Source organism: Corapipo altera, unplaced genomic scaffold (assembly GCF_003945725.1).
Source record: "Corapipo altera isolate COAL_440 unplaced genomic scaffold, ASM394572v1 2c, whole genome shotgun sequence".
Lineage (NCBI taxonomy): Eukaryota > Metazoa > Chordata > Aves > Passeriformes > Pipridae > Corapipo > Corapipo altera.
Window position 1 is genome coordinate 4,281,371 of NW_020884923.1, and position 12,864 is coordinate 4,294,234.

The 12,864-nt window shown below is 35.6% G+C and overlaps 1 protein-coding gene across 1 annotated transcript in view; it reads left to right on the forward strand.

Moving 5' to 3' along the window:
* The window catches only part of FMN2 (formin 2), a 178,589-nt gene that overhangs the window by 155,366 nt on the left and 10,359 nt on the right, over window positions 1-12,864 (forward strand). The window contains 1 exon segment of the mRNA XM_027657210.1: window positions 4,639-4,788. Coding sequence (XP_027513011.1) covers window positions 4,639-4,788 — 150 coding nt within the window.

Here is a 12,864-nt window from a genome sequence, read left to right on the forward strand (position 1 = left end):
AACTGCAACCAAAATATGTAGTCTGTTAAACAGTGTAGAGTTGTAGAAACACTTTTTTCTGCTTTTAAGTCCACATTGAAACAACCCTTTACCTTTGCATGTGATTTAGTTTGCTGTATGGGGAAACTGGATGCCTGTTGGTGCGTATGTCCACCATTCCTCAGAAAAGTCAGCCAAGGCATGTCTGTACCTATGGTTACTTTGCTATTTTTTTTGGCCACAGAAGCCTGATCAAATAATGTTGAGATGAACCTACTCTGTCTGTTGCTTAGTATTGTTGATTTGTCTCCTTATTACTTTCTTTTTCCTTTTTTTTTTCAGCAAAGGAAGTATTTTTGTTGTTTCCAGCTGCTCTATATCCTCTCCCTCTACTTTGTGTGATCTACTGCGTACATTTGCATACATACTCGCATATGTACAAACATATGTTATACATGTTTATAAACTGACCAATGCATCACAGACAGAAGACTTGAATCTGAATCACTGTCTGCAACTTTTTGCTAACTGGTTTCAGAATGGAACGGAAAAAAATGCTGAATAATCTATAGCTGCTCTTAAAATATTCCTAATGGGTCAGATCTATTAGCTAGAAATGCTGTCAACGACCCATTTGCAATGTGAATAATTCTTTTCTTCCTCATGTGATTAAATTTGGTTTGGCTGTTATTACACCCATTCCTTTCTTCCCTCCAAATAGAAGAATCACTTTCATAGTCTCATAGTTGTACTCAAGGGAGCACAGAGAAAAGTCCAGTGATTCATTCATCAAATTTCCACATTTGAGTAAGAGTAAACAGTGAGTTCAGACATCTCAGTCTGCAGTAATTTTTCTGAATTACACGAACACTTGAACCAAGGAAATTGGAAGACAAAAAAGGGAGAAAAGGAACTAACTATCTTAATCTTATTTCCTTACTTACTTGTCAGGGATGAGCAACTCTTACATTGTTTTGAGAGAGTCGATGCTATTTAGTTCTCCTTCAGGACCGATATGAGGGATATGAAACCCAGTCTGAAAGCTGTTTAAAGAATTCTTGCTTTTGCCATGTCAGGATAAGACAGTGGTGTGGTCATCACTGGCTTATTTTTAATCATGCTTGAAAAGTCAGGCTGTTTGAAGCAAAGGCAGTGACCTCCTTTACCTCTTTTAATCCTGGAAAATAACTTGCATGCCCTTCCTTCCCTCTCCCATGACTGCAAGATCTTTTCTAATGCACGTTCTTTTCCTTTAAGACACTCAGGAATCATATGGAAAACCAGGAACATTTTCATTTGAGAAATGGACACTAAACAAGCTTTGCAATACTTGTTTCATAATAAATGATTAATTTTACAGATAGATTAAATGAAAGTCAGAGAGGTCAGATGAGTTTCTCAAGGTTGTATGCTGCAGAAATTAATTTGGGTATAGAAACAAAAGACTTTTGAACTCTAGTCCCTTATTTGATAAAAAAATTCTATTCCTAGTCAGGACTAGCAACAGCGGTACTTGCAGATGTTTTGTTTCAAAATGGGCTGAAGAATCAATAGGAACATTTGATTGGGCTGCCTGAGAGAAAAGCATCAGAGAAAAGATATTTACTGCCTGGCTGAAGTTTGAAAGGATGGTGTCTAGTCTTGGGGCTATGGCAATGTCATCCAAATTTCTCTTGGTATTTAAAATGTATGTCCCCTCCCAAAATCAGCTTTGAGATATGTCTAGTTTGACATATGTAAACATTTCCATTTCAGATATTTAAAGACCATGGTAACAGAGAGGATTTACTGCTGTCCATGTTTTATTATTTGATGCATTTGGATTTGCTTTGTTTGCTTTGTCTTTCATGTGTGAATTTCGCCACTTTGTCTTGTAGTACAAAAATGACAGCATCAAATGTATAACAAGCAGGTTTCCGTATGTCATCTAAACACAATCTAAAAAAACCTGCTGAATAAGGGTAGACCTCTCTGGTTGGAAGAAATATAGTAACTGTCTTGACTGTTTGATCTCTATGTATAGCAAAAAAAAAATATTTGATTCATGGAGATTTGTGCCCTGAAGTATTACTGTGTTGCAGCTGATGTCTTGTGCATTGTTACTGGGCATTAGAAAGGTGTGACGTGTTAACAATGACAACCTGCTACGCTGCTGCTGCTTCACATTTCACAGATGGCTTATTTCCCTTACCTCCCAGAGTAACTGTCAGGGAGGCAAACAACCTGTATGAGCATTTCTCTTCTTTCTATAAACCTACTAATTACCTTACAACTATTAGACACAGCTGTATGCATGTGTAAGGTTATACCGGCTATACAAGTGTTCTTCAGGGAGATTTTCAGTCACCAGAGGAAAAAAACATTGGCTATCTCCTGCTTCTCAAAGAGGATAGTTGTAATAATTGAAGAGTTAGTGCTGTTTATCTCTTTTTTTTTTTTTTTTTTAATTGAGCATTCTTCTATGCAGTATGAATTTTATTTTGATTGGCTTCCTGTTTCTTGGGATGTTTTCCTGTGATGGAATTCTGGCTTGACGGTCATTCACCATCAAATTCCTTTCTCATTATTCTCATTTGCAAAATGTTTTGAAAACATATTTCTCAAAACAAGGCTTCTTATTTGAATGTGTCTTTCTGTGTTCTGTAAACCATTAGTGGCCTTTATTCATAGAACTTAAATAATAAGCCATTGACTGAGCTGATGCCTTCAGATTTCTCTCTTGTTCTTTATTTCTCATGGTCCTTCAAAAATATTGTCAGTTCGTTCTGAGTAGTCAAATGAGACCTTAATACGACTCCCCCACTAGCCAGCTTCAGAACTGTAAATCCAGGGGAAGAGACTGGGAGGAAAACCAAAAGATCTCCCTGATATATTTACAGTCTTGCAAAAAGTTGAAAATATGTGACAGTAGGCAAAAAGTTTAAAACCTAGTGCAGCGGACTGATGAATGTCAGGGATATTCTCTTTTGAGGAATTATGTGGGATCACAGGATAGATGATAAATATTTTCCTCAGTATAAAACTGGGGGGGAAATGTATATAGGTAAGCAAAATGGAATATTTAAATCAGAAGTATTATTTATCTATAAATCATTTTTAAAAAACAATAAATACAACCGTAAAAAAAGGTATTCTATGTATTAACCAAGCACTGACTTACAGAACAGAGTGCCATTGTAGGCTAACTGAGAGAGCTGAAGAAATGGCATGCTCAGGTAAGGTGGCATTTGAGTATAAATGCCATGGTTTTAAAAATGAAAATGTTTTCTGTATTTTTCTGTGCTACAATTTTGTTGCTCAACAGCTTCAGTTTGCTTCAGCAGAAAACATGAAATAAAAATAATGAGGAAAAGCATATAGAATTTGATTGGTAAACTAATGTTAATTTTTTAAGCTCTAGACTTTTTTTATTGAGAAATAGGATAATGTATGTAGATATTTATTTTTCACATTGGGGAAAACAACTGGAATATTGGATTTTGAGAACTAGGACAGTTTCATGCAGACTTTGTGAGACTGACTCTTCTGAATGGCTGAATCTTTGTATATTATTGTCACCATCATAATTCATGAATGAAGATACAGCTGTGACTAAAATGACATTTCCATCTATTTAACTGGAATTGCATTTTTTTCCCCCCAATTACATTGATTAAAACTGTGATGTATGTTTCATAGAAAATTACTACTGGAGTCAATGGGTAATAATAGATCACTGAACAAAGCACCTACGATTATATTTCAAGATACAGTTTTCCATTGAATTTTTCATAAAATTAAAAATTCCCCAGGGGCTCCTACATTGAGCTTCAGATGGGGAAAAACGTTCTTAAAATGTCCAGTATTTGCAAAACATAAAGTGAAAAAATAAAATGTAATAATACTTAATCAAACAAATATTTTTTACATAATTATTCTTTACCTTCCTGTAACATTCCTGAAATAAAATAGAAGCATTTCAAACACAGAAATATGTTAAGTTTAGTTGCAGTCGCAGTCCTCACTTAGTGTTGGAAATATGACCTTTGCGTTTCATCAGTGTTCATACTCGGGTAGTTTTTGTGTTTACTATATTAGTTTTACATTTTTTGTGTTGAGAAGAGATTGTCAGATTTTTCTGGTAGAGTCACGATGGGCACCTGTTTTTTGGCACAGCTACTCCTGGCCCAGTTTTCTGTTGTGTCATTTCTTGTTTAGTACACAGCAGGTTTGAGTTTTAATATTTCTGTGTAGGCTCCAACCTAATCTATTGTGTTGTAGTATAGATCTAGCAGAACTCAGAGAAGTTTATTTACAGTCCTTTATGGGCTTTCACTCTGTGTTTTGATAACAGCTTTAAACACAACAGAAAAGCAGCATTTGGGCAGGTGTGGATATCTGGATTTGCAAGGTTGTGGACAGTGAATTCACTGCAGCTTTTGAAATGGAAAATACTTTGATCAAAACCTGAACTTATGATGAATGCCAGATCCCAACTTCACTGAAGAATCGTCTTCATATACCTGCCTGTATATGAAAAGCTCAGAACTGTTATGATTTTGAATTCTTTCATTTTAGATCTGCTACCAAGAATGATTAAATACTATGTCAATGTTAAGTAAGAAAAAAAATTACATCAGTGAGGAATGTAACATTTGCTGTTTTTGCTTTCTTTGACAGCTTTTTGGAAACTACAGCCTATTTCTGTATGAAACCAAAAATGGGAGAGAAAGAGGTGTCCCCACACTCTTTCTTCAGTATTTGGCATGAATTCAGTTCTGACTTCAAAGACTTCTGGAAGAAGGAAAACAAACTTATTCTTCAAGAAAGGTACATTTATTTGTTTGTTCAAAGGCTTTTCTTAAAGTATGTTATTAGGAGCAATTGCACAGAAACCAGTCAGCTTCACTTCACTGGCACACAACCTATTGAATGCCTTTTGGAGTTTTCTTAGATTTGCGGGTTTTTTAACCCACCCTCACCATGCCCAAGCCTCCATACACCATAATTTTTGAATGGGATTTTAATACCAGTTTGTGCTAGAGTTTTTTGGGTCCCTTACTTGAAGAAGGTTTTTTGGCAGAGCATGCAACTACTATGCTACTATGAGACCAAAGAACGGGAAACTTGTTTCAAGTCTGAAACTTGATTAAATATTTTCCATTAGCATATTTAGTCAAAGAAAGTCAAGGCATCAAGACATGGCATATTGTAAATATTTGTCAAATGATGTTGGGAAAAGGAAGACAGAAGGAATAATTGACCCTGCATTAAAAAAAAGGACTCTAAACCGTATAGCAAATCACAGGCCATGGACACAAGCACATGTGGTATATATGGCATAAAGAAATAAGACAGCAGTTTTGAAAAATCAGCCATGCTGTCTGGTCCGTGTTTAAGAGGAGTTACGAAGTTTACTTTCATCTGCATGCAGACAGTCCATAGTGGTCACCCTTTGTTTATAAAATTATGCCAAGAATTAATCAGTTGTTTAAAAAGTAATAAATGCCATATAAGGACAAACTAAACAAATACAAACATGAAAATTCTAAGCACTCTTGTATAAACCTACAACTGTTAGCAACTTGACTGATCTTGGTATACAGATAGTGAAGTTACTTCTGAGCCTAAATATTAACACAATTGAAGATTTACATTCATTAAATGATTGATATCAGTCCATTGTTAGATAAATTGACAAGTATAGGTCTCTTTTTCAAGCATACTCATCCTATGTAATTGTCACAGACATAAGATTACTGGTTTAGGAAGTTACTGAAAACTTTCCTTAGGCACCAACACAATCAATGTTGTGTATACCATATATATTTGCTGTAAGTGGATACGTTTTGGAACAAGCAGTCTCACAGATAAGAAAACTGGATTCTGGTACTATTGCAAGAACATAGTGAGAACGTTAACTCAGTACAGTAGCTCTCTAGGGATCTATTTCATTTTACTGACTGTCTGGCTTAATTTTATGTAATTAAGTATATCTTTTTGAAACTGAGTTGACACTATCTTTAGTTTCCTACACAGGGATTTTGCTGCCTACTTAATACAGGTTAATTTAATTTAATTTTGTGTATTTTTTAGGACAGAATTTAAGAAAAATGTCCTTTTATTTCAAAATACTAATCTATTTTTCTAAAAAGATAAAAAAAATGGGAAAAAAACACCAACAAAAAAATTGTCCAGAGAATTCTCACTACAAAATATTTTTCTTTTAAGACATTAACTAAATAAGCACAAAAACTCTTCCTCCTATTTTTCTTAAAACACCTAAAGCTTAAGAGAATGATATGTGATTCTATAAGAGAATGTGCTGTAATACAATCATGTAACACTCTCTCAGTTCAATGTATGTGTATACTAAGAGGATATATTGAAGCAGCAGAAAAAACGTTGCCCGCCAGCTTGTCCCTTCTAGGACAAGGGTGTTTTTTAGCCTGAAAGGAACTGAACATGTATAACCTACAAAATGGCTGCAGGTGCAGGATGTGACAAGCGAAAGCACAATGAGGAAGACCTACAGTGGGAAAAGAAACTGGGAGATCCCTAGCAAGAACAGCAGGGAGATCCAAACCCAGACTTGGAACTGATGGGTTGAAAGAGGCTCTCCCAGGAGTTCAGACAGGACTGTGTAACTTCAGTCCAGGAAGTCACTAAGACTGAAAATTATACCTCCTGAAAATCACAGGTAGATTTTTGTTTTGAATTTTAATTTTTACGTGTCTTATCAAGTTTAACTCTTCTGCTGTATTTAATTTGTTCAGGTGAGGAAGGATTTAGGCTTAGGAAACCTTTGATGTCTTGGTTGTGCTCATCTCTCAAAAATGTTTGGCACCGTGCTTTGTGGGGTCTGGCAAGACAAGTTCTCTTCATTACATTTTAGGAATTAAAATATTTTTGTCAAATTGCCAGCAAGAGTAACAATTTTCCAAGTAAGGCATTTTCCCAAAAATGAAGAATCTTTTTTGGGTAAACAACTGTCTTATCAAAGCCTTTGCACAGAAAATTCTTTGCCTCCAGTCATAGTTCAACATGATATGTGAAGTTGTCTTTTAGGCTTTTTTTATTTTATTTTTGCATTTCTGCCTCTCTTAGTAAAAAACAAGATGCTGTGATATGAAGGTGTCTTGGTACCGAGAGGTCAAAAGAGAAAAATCTCGATGGAAAAATACATGTTGCCCAAAGGTATAAGAATGTACAACATGATAGGTTTCAAAATCTCAGTCTAGATCAACAGATCTGTAGGTGACAAAAATCTGAAATCCGTCTATCGCCACTGAAATACAATTATTTATTTCAAGAAAGTAGATTTTTCCCTTTAGCTGAGGTTCTTAGGTGTTTTTCTACCAGAGAAGTTGAAGAGCAGGGGTAGAACTTTAATGGTCAGAGAAACTTTCTGCAGTTGTTCATTAGTGGCAAAATCAAGTGACAGAAACGGTGAAACTTTTTAAGGGACTGTGGTATGACATCTTTGATGAACTAATAACCAGGTTTCTTCCTCATGAAACAAACTTTATTTACAATAATTATTTATAAAATGTATAACTTTATTAGCTTTTCTTTTTTTATTTCAATCATCTTTCTCAACCCCTGGTTGGTTTGGGGTTTTCTTTTGCCTCTTCTCCCTTCACTTCAGTGTTCAGTTTAACAAACTTTAATGCTGTGGGCAATGTTTCTAGAATATTTTATATCCCAGTTTCCATATGAACTGTTAATAGAGGCTGTTCCTTATTTAGTCTCTGCAAATATGCATCACACTGTTTTACAATAATTTACCCAAAAGATTTTCATAGATGATATTTTCCTAAGGTGGCACTACTTTTTGTTACCAATAGATTAAATGTGTATGTTTTAAAGAAAGCAGTCAGCCAATTCTTATTTTAATCACTTTTCCCTTGGTATTTCAACTTGCATATTGGTTTGCCAGGCATTTGTATGCAAAAGATAAACACTGAAGTGTGAGACTTTGTATTTTCTTAGTGGAAGATGAGAAAAGAAATATGGTGCAAGGTTAAAAACAATTTTTATGAAGTTTTCTACGGCTTTCACTCTTCCCTCACTTGAAGTAAAGCAGAACTGGAAAATACTAGCTGTAGAGAAAATTATGCATTATAAACTGTGAAATACAGTAGCAATAAAAAGAAAAATGCACCTGAAAATTATGATAGAAGTATGGGTCTGCCAAAAGGTTTTCTGAACAGTACTATTTCTCATGGTCACACTATACTTACAGCTAACTAGACCATTTCAATAGAAATTGATATCTGGGTTATTTATAAAGTTCTTGAAAATATTTTGTGGAAGTTGAAATTTCTGATGCTATGTCTACCATAAATATGTATCCCTTTAAGTGAAAATTTTCAAAGTAGTATTAATTCTTTCTGATTAAGCAAGTTTAAGGAAAAAAACCCACAAAACAACCAAACCAAACCAAACAAAAACAAGAAAACAAAACAAAACAAAACAAACAACCAAAGGAAATCCACAATCAAACTTACTGGGATGTGTTTTGATATTTTAAAGTTGTCATCATCATTGTCCTTTGATAATTTATTTAATGTCTCTGATAGTCTATGGTCTGCATTCATACTTTGCAAACTCTTGAAAGGTTTACTGTCATTATAGCCTGCATTTTATGCTTGATCAGCAAGACTAGAAGAGCTGATGTATTTTCCCTAGTATTTTTGTTTTGTATTCATTGTTGTTTCAAAAGAGAAAGTATGATTTTGAACTTTACAATCTTCCTGTTCAGCATTTCATTATCTATACATGATTTTCAGGTGCTACATGCCCATTGAATCACATTGTTTTCTGAATACACAGAGCCAGATAATACACAGCTGCAGTAACAGCTGTGCAAAAGTCTCACCTTCATGGGAAAAATCTTAGGTGATCACATCACTAATCTACAAATACCTCTTTTTTTTCTTTCTGTAGTGAGAGCAAGTGTCTTGTACAGTCTGACTTATAAATATATTAACCCTTTTCTCATTAATATCTTTCTTTCAGTCCCACCTTGTTTTCTTTATATTTCTGAGTTAGATGTATTCAGCCTTAACTGCACTATTTCAGTCTAGCACTTCTGTGAGAGCAAGAAATATTTTTATTTTTCTTTACATCCAGCAAAGGCCTGCAGAATCTGTTGCTCAGACTCTACCATTTCCTAGGAACCAGGAAAAGGTATTCTGTCCTGAGAATGAAAAGAAAAAAGTGCGCATGAGGCAACGCCTAACATAACCAAAGAGGGAAGTCTTGAAATGTTATGATAAATAAAAAAAGTTAAGCTACTGCTGGTCATGGCAGCATATCAAATATGGAATATTCGTGAATCTTTCATAAAAATATAATTATTTGTCAGAAATCTCATATTGGTATGGACAGCAATGATTCATCTTTAGGACTACAGCTTCGTCTTTTCTTTATGGCCATGAAATACACCCTGGCTGTCAAAGGCTAGAATCAATATCTTTAGGTAGTAAATGCCAGTTCAGATCTTACTAGAAACAGGTCAGTAACATGGCAGAAACTCATATGCAGGATGCAGTTTCACCTTCCCTTTCTCTGGGTACAAGGGAGGTGCTTACACTTGTTTGTCCACTCCAGTTCTGGATGTGTTTCCATTTCTTCAAATTGTTTGCTGTTCCAGAGGGCCTGCGCAACTTTGCTAAGATTTACCTTGTATTACCTGTATGTCTAGACAATAGGGCAGGAGGGGAGAAGAGAGAGAGGGACAGCTATAGGTACCCTGTAAATGTGTGTGTAAGGTATATATTGCTCGTAAGATCAGTCGGGTCCTTGCCTTTATGAGGAGGCATGTAGCTGAACAGAGACTGTGTCAGGAATGCCAGCAGAGGAGAGTTCATAAGCAGGATCAACGTGATGGTAAAATTCTGTAAGTCCCTGATATCTTGCATCACACTAATCTTGAGAATTTCTTCTGGCTGACTTTATTCAGCTCTTTAACTCCCACGATAAATCTTTGACACATTAAAAGTAATCTATAAACTCAAAAAAATGCACTCGTCTCTCAAATGCAGAAGTTGCCCATTCCCGTAAGAATAGCAGTTAAGCTGGCACCTGGTGTGTCACACTGTGTATATCTAGATGAAAGGGAGATTCCTGGCCAGTGTGTCTCCACAGCTCATTGATCTCCCTCTGCAGAAAGACTGGTATGTCTCCCTACAGACTCCTCGGCAGGATGATTTAAAACTTGCTGTTGAGCAATTTAAAGTCTGGCATTGGATATCTGTACATCGCACAGTGAGGAGCATATTGGTAAGTTGCCACTTCTGCTTGCAGAGGAGGGCATAAAATCCCATAGCACAAGCAATGTCCTCAGAGTAATTTAAGGAATATTTGTTAGCGCTCATAATATGAACCAGTGAGTCAGACTTGAGACTGAGAAATCGAGGGACATGGGAATAGGCACTTGCAAAGAAATGCAGAACTGGAAGAAAAGAGAAGAAAAATGTATATGGAGTTGCAACATGAGAGGGAAATGATGAACATGCGGGATATGTTTAGTGGGGTCACATTTTGCTTGGCATGCTCTTGTAATGCCAACTAAAAACTCCAAGCGTTATGTTAGTAAGTTGTCATGGGTAGCTACATTTTCTGATTTGGGAACTTTAATCTCAATGTCTTTATTGCATTCTAATCAACTCAGTTGAATGCTGGTGAGCTTGGATTTACAACTCATAATGACATTTTAATACAGAAGGCAGTTTATATGACATTAAATTGAATAATTAGAGGGATCTTCAGTTTTTGGGAATATTCAAAATTTTATCTTGAAATAAAATAGCTTTCTGATGAGAAAATAGTGTTGTGGCCTTTGGAAAATCTACTTTAAAATGCTCAAACACACCAAAGATTCAGCAGCTAGGAACAATCCTGAGAGACAGTGACTCACAAAGAGACAGTTTACTGTCTAGCTGAAAGAAGTTGCTCAGCATTTCAGTATGGGTATTTTTTGTCTTGTGCGTTTTTGGCAATTAGTCTTTTTTCTTTCTTTCTTTTTTTTTCAATGAAAACATCGTTGTATTTTGGTTAGAGGAGGTGAACAGAACTTTCATTTTTTAACATTGCTTTTGAGGGAAAAGTCTGTGAAAATTAAAATCACTTGGAGATAAGTTTCTCAGTCTGGATCTTTGGTAGAAAATCCTTTTGAATACCTTAGTCTAATGTTTTCAAGTAATTCTGCATTTTATGAGGCAAGAACAAATATTTCCATTTGCCACTGTGAGACGACTGGTGCTTACAAATAGTAAACTTCAACAAAGTGAAGGTTCTAGTAAAAAACTAAGTCCAAATCTGCAATCCTTCCTAATTTTTGTGACTTGAGTGAGGCTAGATTCTAGAATGCCCCCACATAAACAGCAGAAGGGCTTTTCAGCAGTCTCTATTTGCCTGGTGACAGTGGTGTGCCGTACTGGCACATTATGTTGCATCCTAGCGTGTGTGTTGTGCATAACAGAAGGAAGATACCAATCATCATCTCATAATGATGTTTACAGCCTGTTTTCACAGCTGTAATGTCAGACTGGGTGTGATAGGAATAAGTATAGTAATATGGGGTACCATTATTCCTACAATGTAGTGATCTTTTCAATCTTTTTTAACCTTTTCCAGTCCATCAGTTCTTGGGGAAAAAAAATGACATTTGCGTATGATAAAAATCGAGCCAATATATTCAACAAATACTTGCATATTGGTGAAAATAATTAAAATTTTTAAACAGAATTTTTGTCACGTACTAGATTTTCTATACTTCTAATAGTAGTATACTACTACTTTTCCAGGCAAAATTATTTACTTTGGCATTTCATGTTCAATAAAGCATTGTAATGTTTTACAAATGAGCAGCATTTATCATTAAATTATTAGTCCCCAAAAGTTTGAGATGCTCTCAAATACTTAAAATCTACTCTAACGCAGACTGATCCTGAACTACTGAAGATGTTAGCTTCCTTAGTTACTGATAGTTTACCAAACCAGTGCATGGAGCTGGCATAATGGCAACGTCCATTAAGTGTAAGTGCATGGCTGTGTGTGTGTTTTATGGTATCAATATAGGGACTAGTTTAACATCAGGGGTTGTTTTCCATATTTGGGAAAAGCTGGCTGTGCCTGCAGTCATTTTTGAGTCATTACATAATGACAAATGGGCACTTTTTACCTCATGCAGCAAAGCTCAAAGCATCTTATTTTCCCATCTCCTGCACAGAAGACCTCTTAATGTGGTATCTCTCCAGCTGACTTCTACTTTTTTTATTTTCTTTTCACTGATCTCTTCTATTCACTCAATTCTCATCTTTGCTTGTACTGCCAATCTTGTAGTTACCAGTATATACTATAGCTATCAGTATACCCAGTGTAGCAACTCATCTGTCCAGGGTATGTCTCCATATCCTCTTTAAGACAGTCGTCTTCTCCAGGAGGTCTGTTTACTGAGACTTTTCTCATTCTTTTTCACATATTGAATTTTTTCCTTCTTTTACCACATCTGCTGCTTAAAAATGTTTTACAGCTAACAGGGAGTTTCACATTTCTGTTCACTCATGAGTTTCCTTTCTTTTGCTTGCTGATTATTTTACCAGTTTTACCTTACCTCCAGTTTTGTTCGCCTCCCTTATCATTTCTTGTTGAATTTCCTAACCAAATAGCCCAAATGTAGCCAGCTCTGAGAGCAACCTGGCTTCAGTTCCAAGAAAAACAATGTAAGGTAATGACTGTCTTTCCTTAGATTAACTTCAGTTTTCATCTGTAAGGTCTGTAAGAAAGTGATTTCTATCTTGCGTGAAGGTAGCCAGGTATAGTCTGAAATACTGGCCACTTTGACAATTTGATGACAGAAACCATTAAATATATTTAGTGTATTTAAGTGGATATATG